This window comes from Oncorhynchus clarkii, chromosome 12, assembly GCF_045791955.1.
Source record: "Oncorhynchus clarkii lewisi isolate Uvic-CL-2024 chromosome 12, UVic_Ocla_1.0, whole genome shotgun sequence".
NCBI classification, from domain to species: Eukaryota; Metazoa; Chordata; class Actinopteri; order Salmoniformes; family Salmonidae; genus Oncorhynchus; species Oncorhynchus clarkii.
The window spans coordinates 89,217,126-89,236,447 of NC_092158.1; the positions used below are offsets into that span (position 1 = coordinate 89,217,126).

Sequence of the window (19,322 nt, forward strand, 5' to 3'; positions counted from 1 at the left end):
TCCAGTCCTCTCTTTCCCTCTCTCTCCAGTCCTCTCCCCTCTCTCTCTCTCTCTGAACTAGGTTACATGAGCTATCTTGTGCTGCCACCATCTGGTTCATTCTCTCCTTGTCAGTCTCTAAGAGAGAAAAAGAGAGACATTAATCAACTCATATCTGTTTGCTGCACTTCTCTTTAATCTCCACCAGAGGTCAAGCTTCATCTACACCTGTCTGTCTGTCTGTCCTCTTTCACTATGTCTCTCTCTCTCACACACACTTTCTCTCTGGCTCTGTTGTAGGTCTAATGGTGGGCCTGATCTCATTGACCTCAGAAACCCAGAAAATGTTTGTGTATGTTTTAATAATATGATTACTAATGTGAAGTGAAATAGATTCCCCACTAGCCAATTAAATGAGGATTAGAGGAGATAGATAGATAGATAGATAGATAGATAGATAGATAGATAGATAGATAGATAGATAGATAGATAGATAGATAGATAGATAGATAGATAGATAGATAGATAGATACTACAGTACACCTGTAGTTTCCCCGGACTTCCTATGGATTCCAGAGCAGGTGCAGGCCTATAAGGCATTCCGTTACTGATGTCAGGAGGCATCTTAAAATATCAGTTATCAAGATGAATCAAGTGGCTGGTAGCCGAGATATCAGCCTACATTGAGCTGACCGTAAAACAGCTCACATGAAAATATCTACTCTGTGCAATATCTACTCCGTGCCCTACGGAGTAAGAAGCACTGACACGGCGATAGGCCTATACACGAACACAGGCCTAGTCATTCATGCACGTTCATCTCAGTAACATCACGCCAGCACACATCAGATAACATGTGTGTAACAGTCTACTTACCTTAGTACTAATTAGCACCACACACATGATCCATGCATCCATACACTTTACTCCGTGATCATTTATATAGCAGGCCTGCAAGAGGATCCCACTGGAAATACTTTGTTAAACGTGTTTTTGTGTTATCCTCCGTGATTTTAAATGCATTGCTTCCACATGTGGGTTGAATTGGGTTATTAAATAGTCATATAAATGGTGAATGGGCTACTGGTGCATTCTTTGAGTTGGATTTATTGCTTCCGACTTCACCGTTTCCCACTTTCCCCATGAGCACATGAATGTCCCGTAACTACAACGAGGTTGGCAGTTAGCAGAATGTCCCGTAACTACAACGAGGTTGGCAGTTAGCAGAATGTCCCGTAACAACAACGAGGTTAGCAGTTAGCAGAATGTCCCGTAACTACAACGAGGTTGGCAGTTAGCAGAATGTCCCGTAACTACAACGAGGTTGGCAGTTAGCAGAATGTCCCGTAACTACAACGAGGTTGGCAGTTAGCAGAATGTCCCGTAACTACAACGAGGTTGGCAGTTAGCAGAATGTCCCGTAACTACAACGAGGTTGGCAGTTAGCAGAATGTCCCGTAACTACAACGAGGTTGGCAGTTAGCAGAATGTCCCGTAACTACAAGGTTGGCAGTTAGCAGAATGTCCCGTAACTACAACAAGGTTGGCAGTTAGCAGAATGTCCCGTAACTACAACGAGGTTGGCAGTTAGCAGAATGTCCCGTAACTACAACGAGGTTGGCAGTTAGCAGAATGTCCCGTAACTACAACGAGGTTGGCAGTTAGCAGAATGTCCCGTAACTACAACGAGGTTGGCAGTTAGCAGAATGTCCCGTAACTACAACGAGGTTGGCAGTTAGCAGAATGTCCCGTAACTACAACGAGGTTGGCAGTTAGCAGAATGTCCCGTAACTACAACGAGGTTGGCAGTTAGCAGAATGTCCCGTAACTACAACGAGGTTGGCAGTTAGCAGAATGCCCCGTAACTACAACGAGGTTGGCAGTTAGCAGAATGTTCCGTAACTACAACGAGGTTGGCAGTTAGCAGAATGTCCCGTAACTACAACGAGGTTGGCAGTTAGCAGAATGCCCCATAACTACAACGAGGTTGGCAGTTAGCAGAATGTCCCGTAACTACAACGAGGTTGGCAGTTAGCAGAATGTCCCGTAACTACAACGAGGTTGGCAGTTAGCAGAATGTCCCGTAACTACAACGAGGTTGGCAGTTAGCAGAATGTCCCGTAACTACCACGAGGTTGGCAGTTAGCAGAATGTCCCGTAACTACAACGAGGTTGGCAGTTAGCAGAATGTCCCGTAACTACAACGAGGTTGGCAGTTAGCAGAATGTCCCGTAACTACAAGGTTGGCAGTTAGCAGAATGTCCCGTAACTACAACAAGGTTGGCAGTTAGCAGAATGTCCCGTAACTACAACGAGGTTGGCAGTTAGCAGATTGTCCCGTAACTACAACGAGGTTGGCAGTTAGCAGAATGCCCCATAACTACAACGAGGTTGGCAGTTAGCAGACCATGGTACACATCTGGTGTGTGTCGCATGATACATTTTAGGACCCAAATCAAATGGAAGTAGCCTCTGTTTTTTTCAATGTATGTCCTTTTGTTGTTGTGTCCTGACATGGCACTGTTAATTAAATAATTCCCACATGGGCTGCGAAACAGAATTCAATGATTGTGTCAAATTAACCAATGTAACTGAAAGACAACTTATACTGCAGAGGCCAACTTGAACTCTGTACCGCATCGCCACGAGCCTCCCAAATTTTGTAACAATGCGGTGGGCTCCATATAGGGTCGCATTGGTGTGATTGTTTGACGGTAGGTGGGGGCGGCGGGAGGTCCTGTATACATGCAAACTCACTTCATTCACAACAGCTCCGAGCTGCTCTGCGAAGCGCAAGAAGTATGAGGGTCTGACTTATGAGATGAGAGTCCCTGGTTGAGAGTCCCTATTACGGGCTCCCGAGTGGAGCAGTGGTCTAAGGCACTGCATCTCGGTTCTAGTGGTGTCACTACAGTCCCTGGTTTGAATCCTCAAATCCAGGCTGTATCACATCCGGCCGTGATTGGGAGTCTCATAGGGTGGCGCACAATTGGCCCAGAGCGCGTGTCTTCCGGGTTTACCCGGGGTAGGCGTCATTGTAAATAAGAATTTGTTCTTAACTGACTTGCCTAGTTAAATAAAAAAAACAAAATTATCACCGTAAATACTGCACGGCCAATACAGACGACAGATTGACCACGTAGCACGTTTAGGCCTAGCGCTGCCTCCGTTCAAATGCTTGCCAGCCTTACCGGTATTATCAGAACATACACCACACTCACACAAACCACAGCCTTTCATCAATGGTTCACTACTATAGTGCTCTATCCAGTTTTAGCCGTCGGATTACATGAGATACATTCTGCTCTGATAACAGGCAGTTTTATTACAGATATGAGATGGCCTATGGGTTTTATTCTAATACCATCATCATCATTATATATTTAATTTCATGACCTGAATGTATTATCCGCATCGTCTTCACTGTAGCCATATAATTTTCCACTAGGTTATGCTTTCTTGACCGCAGCTGTAAATGGTTTAAAACCGGTCACGCACTGTGTATTGAAGGGCGCTATCGTCAGTCAGTCTCGTGCCTTGGATGAGTGCGCGTCGCGCGCGGTCCAGTCAGAAAAAGCGGCTTCTACTGGAACGAGCTCACCCGTGAATGCGCCTCCGAGAAGTTAAAACAGCTGTCTATCTGCAGATCACGACACGGGACCACGGAGATACCGATATAATGCTGTTGTAATGCCTTGTTCTGAGGGCAAAGAGTCAAAGGAAGTAGTTTTGTATTGTTTATTCTCCTGCGCTACATTGTAAAGTGTTTTCCAACAAGAAGTCGCGGATTCATGATTTGTTTTTGTCCAGAACCGAGGATTAGGCTATACTGACGGGGTCTCGAGTTCTCGAATGAGATTTTAAGGGTCCAGAAGCACTTTTTGTTATAAGGAATGGCCACGGCACGGCTGGACTATATCGCCCCATGGTGGACCTACTGGCTGCACAATTTCCCCCACTTCAACTTCACCTTCCAGCCCGTTGATAACACCTTCAGACCCGGGGAGGCGAGCTACCAGCAGGTTGGTACCTACTACCCGCTGCGCGTAAAGCGCGGCCACGTTTCTCTTCTAGACTAGAGAGAGGGCTCACTGAAAGACCTTCACTGACAGGCCACATATCTAGACAAATTATTTGAAACGACTTTGTTGTTCAAAGATTTAACAATTTATTTGGAAAATGAAATACATAATTTGTCTTTAGCTGAAGACTGTTTTGAATTTTACTTACGTAATTTCCCACATTGCTATAGGATGTATTTCCATCAGCACCAACTCTGCACAGTTTAACTTTTAATGAAGTGAACACACTTTATTCTCTCTATTCTCTCCTAACATCACTGTGGCATGTTCAATAGGACGTAGCAAAATGAAGATATGAGCAGAGTGCATCTTTATATTGGGGCGGCAGGGTAGCCTAGTGGTTAGAGCGTTGGACTAGTAACCGGAAGGTTGCAAGATCTGACAAGGTACAAATCTGTCGTTCTGCCCCTGAACAGAACACTGTTCCTAGGCCGTCATTGAAAATAAGAATTTGTTCTTAACTGACTTGTTAGTTAAATAAAGGTAAAAAAAAAAAACATTAAATCACATCCGTTTTAGTATTGACATCTCCAGATGTCCTGAGAAGGCCTGGTTGCCTTCTCTGTTAAGCCATTACATTCCACTCCTGTCTTTGGCAAATTAGTGGCAAAGAGTGGAATGTTATCTAAAAAGACTGGTAGCCAAACTAGTGCCAATCTGGCTGGTTGGTTGTCTGTTACCAGCCTTCAGTGTCTGAGACTGGGCATGTTCCTGGTTGTCTTCTTTATTGCAGTAGTGCTCCATAGATGAATATGTGTTAAGCTTCTCACAATAGGATTGCTGATCTAGGATCAGCCCCCCCCGTCCATGTAATCCTATTCATTGTGATCTAAGGGGCAAAACTGATCCTATATAGATCAGTACTCCTGCTCCAGGACACTTGCTAGACACAGCCCCATATCTCACTACATAACACTGGTTATAACTACATAACACTGGTTACCACTACATAACACTGGTTATTAAGACATAACACTGGTTACCACTACATAACACTGGTTACCACTACATAACACTGGTTACCACTACATAACACTGGTTACCACTACATAACACTGGTTACCACTACATAACACTGGTTACCACTACATAACACTGGTTACCACTACATAACACTGGTTATAACTACATAACACAGAGGTTAACACTACATAGCACTGGTTACCATTACATAACACTGGTTACCACTACATAACACTGGTTACCACTACATAACACTGGCTACCACTACATAACACTGGTTATAACTACATAACACTGGTTACCACTACATAACACTGGTTACCACTACATAACACTGGTTACCACTACATAACACTGGTTACCACTACATAACACTGGTTACCACTACATAACACTGGTTACCACTACATAACACTGGATACCACTACATAACACTGGTTACCACTACATAACACTGGACTACATAACACTGGTTACCACTACATAACACTGGTTACCACTACATAACACTGGCTATAACTACATAACACTGGTTACCACTACATAACACTGGTTACCACTACATGACACTGGTTACCACTACATAACACTGGTTACCACTACATAACACTGGTTACCACTACATAACACTGGTTACCACTACATAACACTGGTTACCACTACATAACACTGGTTATAACTACATAACACTGGTTACCACTACATAACACTGGTTACCACTACATACTACCTACATAACACTGGTTACCACTACATAACACTGGTTACCACTACATAACACTGGTTACCACTACATAACACTGGTTACCACTACATAACACTGGTTACCACTACATAACACTGGTTACCACTACATAACACTGGTTATTAAGACATAACACTGGTTACCACTACATAACACTGGTTACCACTACATACCACTGGTTACCACTACATAACACTGGCTATAACTACATAACACTGGCTACCACTACATAGCACTGGTTACCACTACATAACACCGGTTATTAAGACATAACACTGGTTACCACTACATAACACTGGTTACCACTACATAACACTGGCTATAACTACATAACACTGGCTACCACTACATAACACTGGTTACCACTACATAACACTGGGTATCACTACATAACACTGGTTACCACTACATAACACTGGTTACCACTACATAACACTGGTTACCACTACATAACACTGGTTACTACTACATAACACTGGTTACCACTACATAACACTGGTTACCACTACATAACACTGGCTATAACTACATAACACTGGTTACCACTACATAACACTGGTTACCACTACATGACACTGGTTACCACTACATAACACTGGTTACCACTACATAACACTGGTTACCACTACATAACACTGGTTACCACTACATAACACTGGTTACCACTACATAACACTGGTTATAACTACATAACACTGGTTACCACTACATAACACTGGTTACCACTACATACTACCTACATAACACTGGTTACCACTACATAACACTGGCTACCACTACATAACACTGGTTACCACTACATAACACTGGTTATTAAGACATAACACTGGTTACCACTACATAACACTGGTTACCACTACATAACACTGGTTACCACTACATAACACTGGTTACCACTACATAACACTGGCTATAACTACATAACACTGGCTACCACTACATAACACTGGTTACCACTACATAACACTGGTTATTAAGACATAACACTGGTTACCACTACATAACACTGGTTACCACTACATAACACTGGCTATAACTACATAACACTGGCTACCACTACATAACACTGGTTACCACTACATAACACTGCGTACCACTACATAACACTGGTTACCACTACATAACACTGGTTACCACTACATAACACTGGTTACCACTACATAACACTGGTTACCACTACATAACACTGGTTACCACTATATAACACTATATATGCTTATCTTGGCCAGTGTGCAGTTGTAAATGACATGTTGTAAATTAGCTCCCCCATTGATCAGGTTCCATCTATATGGGGCGGCAGGGTAGCCTAGTGTTTAGAGTGTTGGACTAGTAACCGGAAGGTTGCAAGTTCAAATCCCCCCACTGTTCCTAGGCCGTCATTGTAAATAAGAATTTGTTCTTAACTGACTTGCCTGGTTAAATAAAGATAAAACAAATAAATATATATATATATACTGTATATCTTAGCATTTGGATTGACAAAGACTCAATGTTTAAGAAACATACAGATGAGCTAGTTAAAAAGCTATGATTTAAAGTAGGCTACTTTTTTTAGAAATAGGAATTGCCTCTCCCTAAACAGCAGGAAGCAGATTGTACAGTCAACTTTCCTGCCAGTTCTTGACTATGGTGACACTATTTCCCAGATTGCAGCAGCCACTAGTCTGGCAGTGAATGCCGTCTAGCATAGCGCCCTTCGCTTCATCACAGACGACAGTTTTAACATGCATCACTGCTTCCTGTATCAAAAAAGGTTGTCTGGTCCTCATTAAAGTCCCATAGCGTCCAATTGCCATTTAAACTACTGATCGGGGAACTACTTCCTGAGGAATGTGGCTGTTTTTCTAGAATGTACGTATTGTGCAGTAATTTAGTTGGTTTTGCGTCGCCTTGATTAGATTTTTGTCTTGTGAATTGTATGTGTTGTAGAGTTTGTTAAATGTTTTTGGCATCTCTAAGTGCCTATTTGAAAATAACTTCAGCTCGAGTTTCTCTCCGTGTACCTCAAAGCTAAACACAAAAGTTCCATTTGATGTGAACAGGTGGGAAAGAAATGAGTCATAAACATGTCATAAAACACCTCTTTACTGACTCTGATGTTGTAAACCACATCTTCTAAGCTGTTATCGTTCACAGCCTGGTGATTGTGTGAGCATGCAGCATCACTTCTCTGTGTGGGGGTTGTTTGTGAATGCTGCTGTTGTGTGTTGTAGTACCTCTATACTACTTTACATTGTGATATTGACCTGTGTTGCTGAATAGACAGGTCAATGGAGGCAGTGTGATGCTAACAGATTCACTTCTCTGTCTGACTGTGTGTCTGTCTCTGAGTTTAGTATGTCTGTGTAAGTAGTAACAGCGTAGTCTGTCCTCTGTGTTTAAAGACCACATGATGTGTAACACCGTAGTCTGTCCTCTGTGATTAAAGACCACATGATGTGTAACAGCGTAGTTTGTCCTCTGTGATTAAGACCACATGATGTGTAACACCGTAGTCTGTCCTCTGTGATTAAGACCACATGATGTGTAACACCGTAGTCTGTCCTCTGTGATTAAAGACTACCGTAGTCTGTCCTCTGTGATTAAAGACTACCGTAGTCTGTCCTCTGTGATTAAAGACCACATGATGTGTAACACCGTAGTCTGTCCTCTGTGATTAAAGACCACATGATGTGTAACACCGTAGTCTGTCCTCTGTGATTAAATACCACATGATGTGTAACACCGTAGTCTGTCCTCTGTGATTAAAGACTACATGATGTGTAACACCGTAGTCTGTCCTCTGTGATTAAAGACCACATGATGTGCAACAGCGTAGTCTGTCCTCTGTGATTAAAGACTACCGTAGTCTGTCCTCTGTGATTAAAGACCACATGATGTGTAACACCGTAGTCTGTCCTCTGTGATTAAAGACCACATGATGTGTAACAGCGTAGTCTGTCCTCTGTGATTAAAGACCACATGATATGTAACACGGTCAGATTATCTTCTAAAGCAGTTGTGAACAACGTGGACCTTCCTCCTGCTGGCACATCCTTCTGGACCAACGGGACCATTTCAGATGGAGAGGTGGGATTGAGGACAGAGCCCAGAATATGATCACTTTAATGACTTGGTACAGTTGAACTCTTGTTTGGGTCCAGGAGTTTTACCACAGGAGTTTGAATAGCAGTTTTATCTTACTTTCCCCATCATTGGTGTGGAAGAGGATGTGTTCTCAATGACTTACATGGTTACATTTATTATATTGAACTAGGCAAGTCAGTTAACAGTGACGGCCTACACCGGCCAAACCCGGATGACGCGGGGCAAATTGTGCACCGCCCTATGGGACTCCCAATCACGGCCGGTTGTGATACAGTCTGGAATGGAACCAGGGTCTTAGACCACTGTGATACAGTCTGGAATGGAAACAGGGTCTTAGACCACTGTGATACAGTCTGGAATGGAACCAGGGTCTGTAGTGACTCCTCTAGTACTGAGATGCAGGGCCTTAGACCACTGTGATACAGTCTGGAATGGAACCAGGGCCTTAGACCACTGTGATACAGTCTGGAATGGAAACAGAGTCTTAGACCACTGTGATGGAATGGAACCAGGGTCTTAGACCACTGTGATGGAATGGAACCAGGGTCTTAGACCACTGTGATACAGTCTGGAATGGAAACAGGGTCTTAGACCACTGTGATACAGTCTGGAATGGAACCAGGGTCTGTAGTGACTCCTCTAGTACTGAGATGCAGGGCCTTAGACCACTGTGATACAGGCTGAATGGAACCAGGGTCTTAGACCACTGTGATACAGTCTGGAATGGAACCAGGGTCTTAGACCACTGTGATACAGTCTGAATGGAACCAGGGTCTTAGACCACTGTGATACAGTCTGAATGGAACCAGGGTCTTAGACCACTATGATACAGTCTGGAATGGAACCAGGGTCTTAGACCACTGTGATAAAGTCTGGAATGGAAACAGGGTCTTAGACCACTGTGATGGAATGGAACCAGGGTCTTAGACCACTATGATACAGTCTGGAATGGAACCAGGGTCTTAGACCACTGTGATACAGGCTGAATGGAACCAGGGTCTTAGACCACTGTGATGGAATGGAACCAGGGTCTTAGACCACTGTGATGGAATGAACCAGGGTCTTAGACCACTGTGATACAGTCTGAATGGAACCAGGGTCTTAGACCACTGTGATACAGTCTGGAATGAAACCAGGGTCTTAGACCACTATGATGGAATGGAACCAGGGTCTTAGACCACTATGATGGAATGGAACCAGGGTCTTAGACCACTGTGATGGGATGGAACCAGGGTCTTAGACCACTGTGATACAGTCTGGAATGGAACCAGGGTCTTGACCACTATGATAGAATGGAACCAGGGTCTTAGACCACTGTGATGGGATGGAACCAGGGTCTTAGACCACTGTGATACAGTCTGGAATGGCACCAGGGTCTTAGACCACTATGATGGAATGGAACCAGGGTCTTAGACCACTGTGATGGGATGGAACCAGGGTCTTAGACCACTGTGATACAGTCTGGAATGGAACCAGGGTCTTAGACCACTGTGATACAGTCTGAATGGAACCAGGGCCTTAGACCACTGTGATACAGTCTGAATGGAACCAGGGTCTTAGACCACTGTGATACAGTCTGGAGTGGAACCAGGGTCTTAGACCACTGTGATACAGTCTGAATGGAACCAGGGCCTTAGACCACTGTGATACAGTCTGAATGGAACTAGCGTCTTAGACCACTTTGCCACACGGGAGCCCCAAATACAGGTAGTTACAGTGATTTAGACGCTGGTTGGATGAGAAATATTACATGAGACTTTAGTTTCCGCTGCTCGGCCCTGTCTGAATCTGAAACCTTGGTCAAGACCGTGGTCAGAACATGATGCCAGAACCCATAACTTGATCAGTCAAATTGAATCAGCAAAGGTTCTGTGGAGACAAACAGTAACTTGTTAGAGTCATGAAACCATGCCAGGTAGGAGTGTGGAGAAACAACATGGGCCCATAGGGCTCTAGTCAAAAGTAGTGCACTATATAGGGAATAGGGTGCTATTTGAGAGTCATCCATATTTGGCCAAAACCCCATGGTTCCACTTGGCTTTTATTTCAGTTCTTGAATTTTGAACTCCTCAACACTCCAAACCATGGGCTGAACTTTTGTCAACTTCTGTAAATGGCTGTGTGTGTATTTGTATTTCTGTAAATGGCTGAGTGTAGTTGTACTTGTGTAAATGGCTGTGTGTAGTTGTACTTGTGTAAATGGCTGTGTGTAGTTGTACTTGTGTAAATGGCTGTGTGTGTAGTTGTACTTGTGTAAATGGCTGTGTGTGTAGTTGTACTTGTGTAAATGGCTGTGTGTAGTTGTACTTGTGTAAATGGCTGTGTGTAGTTGTACTTGTGTAAATGGCTGTGTGTAGTTGTACTTGTGTAGTACACTATGTTTGATCACTTTCATCGAAATGAAAGGTACAAACTTCCGGCGTACCTAATCTCAAAAACAAAGACATATGGCTACAGTAGACCCCCCATGTTCTGCTTTCTATACCCCTCTCTGTCCCTCTCTCTCTCTCTCTCTCTCGTTCTATCTCTGTCCCTCTCTCTCTCTCTCTCTCTCGTTCTATCTCTGTCCCTCTCTCTCTCTCTCTCTCTCTCTCTCGTTCTCTCTCTGTCCCTCTCTCTCTCTCTCGCTCTCGTTCTCGCTCGCTCTCTCTCTCTCTCTCACTCTCTCTCCTTTCCTACACTGGCTATCCCTCCATCATTCATGCTCTGAGGGTAACCTCAGTCAGGGAATCACAAGACTGTTTTGGAGGGAGGCCGTTTTGTCACCTGACGTTGAGCTGAGACTCCAGCAGCCTCTGATCAGCACTGTTTCCTCCACTAACACCCAATTAATGTGTGGATCAGATGGTAGTGAGTGGTGCTTACACCACCAGGGTTGTGGATCAGATGGTAGAAAGTGGTGCTTACACCACCAGGGTTGTGGATCAGATGGTAGAGAGTGGTGCTTACACCACCAGGGTTGTGGATCAGATGGTAGAGAGTGGTGCTTACACCACCAGGGTTGTGGATCAGATGGTAGAGAGTGGTGCTTACACCACCAGGGTTGTGGGTCAGATGGTAGAGAGTGGTGCTTACACCACCAGGGTTGTGGGTCAGATGGTAGAGAGTGGTGCTTACACCACCAGGGTTGTGGATCAGATAGTAGAGAGTGGTGCTTACACCACCAGGGTTGTGGGTCAGATGGTAGAGAGTGGTGCTTACACCACCAGGGTTGTGGATCAGATGGTAGAGAGTGGTGCTTACACCACCAGGGTTGTGGGTCAGATGGTAGAGAGTGGTGCTTACACCACCAGGGTTGTGGGTCAGATGGTAGAGAGTGGTGCTTACACCACCAGGGTTGTGGGTCAGAGACCCGGGGCTACCCATATGTAAAATGGATACATGTTGGCGAGCATGACTGTAAGTTGCTTTGGATAAAAGTGTCTGTTGAATGACACATGTTAATAGTATTAGTCCAATAGACCCCAGGTATCTCTTAAACCAGCAACACCAGGTCATGTTCATTACACCCCAGGTATCTCTTAAACCAGCAACACCAGGTCATATTCATTAGACCCCAGGTATCTCTTAAACCAGCAACACCAGGTCATGTTCATTAGACCCCAGGTATCTCTTAAACCAGCAACACCAGGTCATATTCATTAGACCCCAGGTATCTCTTAAACCAGCAACACCAGGTCATGTTCATTAGACCCCAGGTATCTCTTAAACCACCAACACCAGGTCATGTTCATTAAACACCAAACTGATAACACAGAGATTGAATACCTAGACTTGTCCAATGAGAAACCTTCATGTTCATTTTTGGATTTTTAATACTTGCTACTTTGTACCCTACTGAACACAATCCTGGGGTATATTCAGTGAGCCACCCCCTCCCCCCAGCTCTCTCTCTCTTTCTGTCTCTGTCTCTATCTCTCTCCCCTCCCCCATCTATCTCTCCCTCCCCTTCTCTCTCTCCCTCCCCTTCTTTCTCTCTCTCTCTCTCTCTCTCTCTCTCTCTGTCTCTCTCTCTCTCCCCTCCCCCATCTCTCTCTCCCTCCCCTTCTCTCTCTCCCTATCTCTGGCTTCACACAGAGACCTGCTAGTGATGATGACTGATGAAACCAACGTGACTTTTGACCCAGTATATCTTTTCATATTAGACTCACTTGATTCCAGTGTCTCCCTTTCCGTCAGAGTGGGGTCACTCTACACAGTAACCAATCACAGGGCTTGTATCAACTCAGGCCCTGACATGATAATAAATGCTGGTTGTCTGAAGAAATGGTGCTTTGCAAATAAGTTCTCTCAGTGTGGCAGTTGTATTTTTCTTGTTATTAGTCAATAATACATGTATTATAACATGCTCATCTCTCTGTTTCCCTCCCTCCCTCCCTCCCTCCCTCCCTCCCTCCCTCCCTCCCTCCCTCCCTCCCTCCCTCCCTCCCTCCCTCCCTCCCTCCCTCCCTCCCTCCCTCCCTCCCTCCCTCCCCGTCCTCCCCCAGTCTCTGGTCTTCCTAGCCTGTATATCAGCTGCTGGACTAGTCCTGAGCCTCCTGCTGCTGTCTGTCTACCTGACCAGTGTGTGCTGCTGCAGGAAGGAGGAGGAGGAGGAGACCAAGAGGCCTGACTCCTGCTGTGTCTCCTGGACCGCTGTCATCACTGGGCTCATCCTATGGTGAGTAGTACCACTGTAACTGATTGTATCTAACAGTACTGTACTACAGTAGTAGTGTTACAGGGACCTTTCTTCAGTCTGTCCCGGGTGAGGTTCATCCTATGGTGAGTGGTACCACTGTAACTGATTGTATCTAACAGTACTGTACTACAGTAGTAGTGTTACAGGGACCTTTCTTCAGTCTGTCCCGGGTGAGGTTCATGCTATGGTGAGAGGTGTTGTCTTATATTACAGCATTACAAGCCAAGGTCTTTTAAAGGCAGTATGCAAGGCACAGACGTTCACTTCACCTAGCCAAGTTCCACTAGAAGCAAACCAAATCTAGTATGTGGGGCTCCTTTAGTGTCTCGATCAGGGTTCTACAACTCTGGTTCTGTGATAGTGATGTACCACAGCCGGTATAGCTAATCAAGGTCCTGGCCAGCAGCTAATTAGTCAAATAAAGTGTTTAGGGTTGGAGTGAAACTCCAGGAGGGGAATTGGACAACCCTAGACCGCCCTCATGTGTTCTTGGAAAAGGCTTTGATGTGATCTTTGACATTCAGGAGTTGACCTCTGACCTCATTAACTCACACACACAGGCTGACGTGCTGAAGTGGTGGTGAGAGAGAGAGAGAGACCAGATGGTCACTTTGGCCTGATCCACTTTGACACCGGATGTTGTAGACTGAGGTCACTGTGACTAACCATGTTCCCTGATGACAGTCCTGCTCTCATTGTGTCTAAAGCAGACTACACTATGCACTGTCTACCCTACACTATCACTAGACTACATTACCCTACACTATCTATTCATGTGTCCTGGGTGTGCACAGAACAGTGTCCATTGAGGCGTTATCCTTTGTCCTCTGAGATTGTGGTTTGCAACATTCACAATGTGCAGTTGTGCATTGTCTCACTGCCACAAGCACAAAGTCCCTTTTTGGATCTGTATTTTGGGCTGCGCACCTCATCACTATAGGACCTGCCCACCTCATCACTATAGGACCTGCCCACCTCATCACTATAGGACCTGCCCACCTCATCACTATAGGACCTGCCCACCTCATCACTATAGGACCTGCCCACCTCATCACTATAGGACCTGCCCACCTCATCACTATAGGACCTGCCCACCTCATCACTATAGGACCTGTAGGGCTGCCCACCTCATCACTATAGGACCTGTTGGGCTGCCCACCTCATCACTATATTACCTGTTGGGCTGCCCACCTCATCACTATGGGACCTGTTGGGCTGCCCACCTCATCACTATAGGACCTGTAGGGCTGCCCACCTCATCACTATAGGACCTGTTGGGCTGCCCACCTCATCACTATAGGACCTGTAGGGCTGCCCACCTCATCACTATATTACCTGTTGGGCTGCCCACCTCATCACTATGGGACCTGTTGGGCTGCCCACCTCATCACTATAGGACCTGTAGGGCTGCCCACCTCATCACTATAGGACCTGTTGGGCTGCCCACCTCATCACTATAGGACCTGTAGGGCTGCCCATCTCATCACTATAGGACCTGTTGGGCTGCCCATCTCATCATCACTATAGGACCTGTTGGGCTGCCCACCTCATCACTATAGGACCTGTTGGGCTGCCCACCTCATCACTATAGGACCTGCCCACCTCATCACTATAGGACCTGCCCACCTCATCACTATAGGACCTGTAGGGCTGCCCACCTCATCACTATAGGACCTGTATGGCTGCCCACCTCATCACTATAGGACCTGTAGGACTGCCCACCTCATCACTATGGGACCTGTAGGGCTGCCCACCTCATCACTATAGGACCTGTATGGCTGCCCACCTCATCACTATAGGACCTGTAGGGCTGCCCACCTCATCACTATGGGACCTGTATGGCTGCCCACCTCATCACTATAGGACCTGTATGGCTGCCCACCTCATCACTATAGGACCTGTAGGGCTGCCCACCTCATCACTATAGGACCTACAGGGCTTGAAAGAGAACAACAAATGATTCCTCCTCCGAATGAAAGAGAACAACAAATGATTCCTCCTTCGAATGAAAGAGAACAACAAATGATTCCTCCTACCAATGAAAGAGAACAACAAATGATTCCTCCTCCGAATGAAAGAGAACAACAAATGATTCCTCCTTCGAATGAAAGAGAACAACAAATGATTCCTCCTACCAATGAAAGAGAACAACAAATGATTCCTCCTCCGAATGAAAGAGAACAACAAATGATTCCCCCTACCAATGAAAGAGAACAACAAATGATTCCTCCTCCGAATGAAAGAGAACAACAAATGATTCCTCCTTCGAATGAAAGAGAACAACAAATGATTCCTCCTACCAATGAAAGAGAACAACAAATGATTCCTCCTACCAATGAACGAGAACAACAAATGATTCCTCCTACCAATGAACGAGAACAACAAATGATTCCTCCTACCAATGAACGAGAACAACAAATGATTCCTCCTACCAATGAACGAGAACAACACATTATTCCTCCTACCAATGAAATAGAACATCAAATTATTCCCCCTCGCCAAAGTGCTTGATTGAGTTGGCACTGTGAAGAGCTTAATCTTGTGACAGAGCTCTAAGTGCTGAAGGTAATTGAGTTAGTTAGCTGATAACATTCCAGGGGGGGGGGGGGGGGCAAGCCCAGCTCTGATTGGTCTCTCTTACACCAAACCTAGTGTGGTGCTAAGTGCTATGGCATGATGCTGTTCAGCCTGACCAAGGAGCGCTGTGTAAACTCTTGAATGTCTGGGCTCTGAACGGCTCTCTGTTTCCCATAGAAACGTCACTCCATTAACATTTTAAAGCTCACACAATTCAGCAACCTACCCCCCTGTAGGAAATACTATCTTAGTATTATGATATGAAATGTGTTAACCCTTCACTGTCTGGGGCCAGACTGCAAACGTGACTTTGTGTTCACAGAGCATTCAGCTTACTACCCATATATGAAATACTATCTTATCTAATTTTGAAAAGCATAATAAAATGTTTATTTAACCAACAAGTGCTGCGTGAAACCTTCTCTGTCTGCGTTCTGGTTGGCTTTCACCTTTCCTCAGTACAGCTGGTCTAGTAAAACCTCTACTATTGTGGTGATATAACTAAACAGGCTCACAGCTTTCAGTTAACTACTCCTGTAGGAAATAAAATACAACTGTAATATGTGTGCCTGGACTTTTGGGTGAATATCAGTTTCCCTTTTCTACCGCCAAGCCAACCTGGAACCTTGGTCATGTAACTTTGGGAATGGCCAAGCCAACCTGGAACCTTGGTCATGTAACTTTGGGAATGGCCAAGCCAACCTGGAACCTTGGTCATGTAACTTTGGGAATGGCCAAGCCAACCTGGAACCTTGGTCATGTAAACTTTGGGAATGGCCAAGCCAACCTGGAACCTTGGTCATGTAACTTTGGGAATGTGTTTTATGGTGTTTATGTAAGTAAGCATTTCACTGTGAATTCTACACCTGTTGTATTCGGCGCATGTGACCAATACAATTTGATTTGGTTTCTGTAATTGTCCATGTGGTTGCTGTAATAGGGGAAAGGCCTAGTGACACTAACACATTAATGACCTCCGTCCTCCACCTCTCACCTCTCACCTTCTCCACGAGAGCCTGAGTGACTGGATGCTCTGTCCCGGTCTTAAATGAGGTCCTGTTCTTGTTAATGTGATTTGGGAATGTGGTTTGGTTTCCTGTACAAGGTTATTTTCAGATGTGGTCTTCCATAAATCAACAAGCTCAATAACAGTCGTTTGTCTGATGTAGCTCCTCTCATCTGGTGGCTGAGTTGTTGGACAGGAGACTTCTACTGAAAGATGTTTCAACGTTGCCTTGGAGGGAAACGGTGTCCTTGATTCGCTATAGCTAGTAAGGTTTAGTGCTGGGCTGGAACAAAAGTGTGTAATGCCCGTTGCAGCCCCCAGGACTAGTGCCCACTGATAGCCTGTTGTTTTTATGTTGTCTAATGGTTTTTATTATAACCCGAAGACTTTAATCCAATAGCCTGTCTTTTTTATTTCTCTGTCCTTTGGGTTATGAGTCACAGGGTTTTTATGATTGGATGATGTCACCGGGCAGTTTCCTGTTATATCATGTTATTCCATTCTATTACCTTCTCTAATTGGAATATATTATTCTGATTAACTTGGACTGTTGTATCATTCAACCAGGCCTAACATGTTAGATGGTATGGGTGGAGGTAGTGACTGTTGGATCATTCAACCAGGCCTAACATGTTAGATGGTATGGGTGGAGGTAGTGACTGTTGGATCATTCAACCAGGCCTAACATGTTAGATGGTATGGGTGGAGGTAGTGTTGTATCATTCAACCAGGCCTAACGTGTTAGATGGTATGGGTGGAGGTAGTGCCTGTTGGATCTGTAAGGGAATTCAGCCCTATGTTTATACAAAAGTCCACAGGAAACTTCTTTGATCAGAGGTTAGTTTGTTTAATAAGGAGATCCGGAGTATACACTTACAGCAATTTACAAACAAGACACTCAGTTCTCAAGATGGTGTTGCCCCTTAACTTTAATACAACATAAACTCATAAATAATAGTTGCTAATACATAAGATGTTTCTGCTAGGCGGAGTTCAGGTTATTATTATTATCCCAATCCTTCTTCCTCCTATTGCTATCATGTGCTAGCAGAAGTAAGACTGGAACATAGCATCAACAGGAACTGAAAATATAGTTTCAACAAGCAGGCATATGACTTTTGTACAGTTGACCTCTTCATGCACTTGCAAAGTCTACCACTGATTCTTAATCTCAAACTGAAGCAATGAATCATTGTACTTTTGTAATCACAGGTAGAATTGTAATGTACAGATATTATAACATTTCTTTCAGATGATTCAACCAGGCCTAACATGTTAGATGGTATGGGTGGAGGTAGTGACTGTTGTATCATTGAGTCAGAGTATGTGAGTGGAGTGGAGCTGGAGAGAGGAGTGGAGTGGAGCTGGAGAGAGGAGTGGAGCTGGAGTGGAGTGAAGTGGAGCGAGGAGTGGAGTGGAGCTGGAGAGAGGAGTGGAGTGGAGCTGGAGTGGAGTGGAGCTGGAGAGAGGAGTGGAGCGAAGAGTGGAGTGAAGTGGAGCGAAGAGTGGAGTGGAGCTGGAGAGAGGAGTGGAGCTGGAGAGAGGAGTGGAGTGAAGTGGAGCGAGGAGTGGAGTGAAGTGGAGCGAGGAGTGGAGTGGAGCTGGAGAGAGGAGTGGAGTGGAGCTGGAGTGGAGCTGGAGTGGAGCGGAGTGGAGCTGGAGTGAGGAGCGGAGTGAAGTGGAGTGAGGTGTGGAGTGAAGTGGAGCGAGGAGTGGAGTGGAGCTGGAGAGAGGAGTGGAGTGAAGTGGAGCGAGGAGTGGAGTGGAGCTGGAGAGAGGAGTGGAGCTGGAGAGAGGAGTGGAGTGAAGTGGAGCTGGAGAGAGGAGTGGAGTGGAGCTGGAGTGGAGCTGGAATGGAGCGGAGTGGAGCTGGAGTGGAGCTGGAGAGAGGAGTGGAGTGGAGCTGGAGAGAGGAGTGGAGTGGAGCTGGAGTGGAGCTGGAGTGGAGCAGAGTGGGGCTGGAGTGAGGAGCGGAGCTCGCCCAATTTGACTGTTGTGCAGATCTCTTCTCTTCCGCTCCAGTAGCGCTCAGTTCACCAGCTCAGGGCATGTCCGGCCCAGCATGCATTTGTGTGCTGCTATCGCTCCTTGCTTTAGCTACTGTCATGGAGTTCACTAAATATGTTCATAAAGAAACTGGTGAACACACAGGTGTTAAATCAAGGTCACTTACAAAGATAAGGAGGACCAAGAGGGGGAGTG

At 45.3% G+C, this 19,322-nt stretch overlaps 1 protein-coding gene across 1 annotated transcript in view; it reads left to right on the top strand.

Moving 5' to 3' along the window:
- Positions 1–3,849: 3,849 nt before the first annotated feature.
- LOC139422348 (protein tweety homolog 2-like) overlaps positions 3,850–19,322 on the top strand; it is a 73,794-nt gene continuing 58,321 nt past the window's right edge. The window contains exons 1-2 of the mRNA XM_071173550.1: positions 3,850–4,001; positions 13,344–13,516. Of these exons, the coding sequence (XP_071029651.1) occupies positions 3,873–4,001; positions 13,344–13,516 (302 nt within the window). The 5' untranslated portion in view covers positions 3,850–3,872. The remainder of the gene's footprint in view (positions 4,002–13,343; positions 13,517–19,322) is intronic.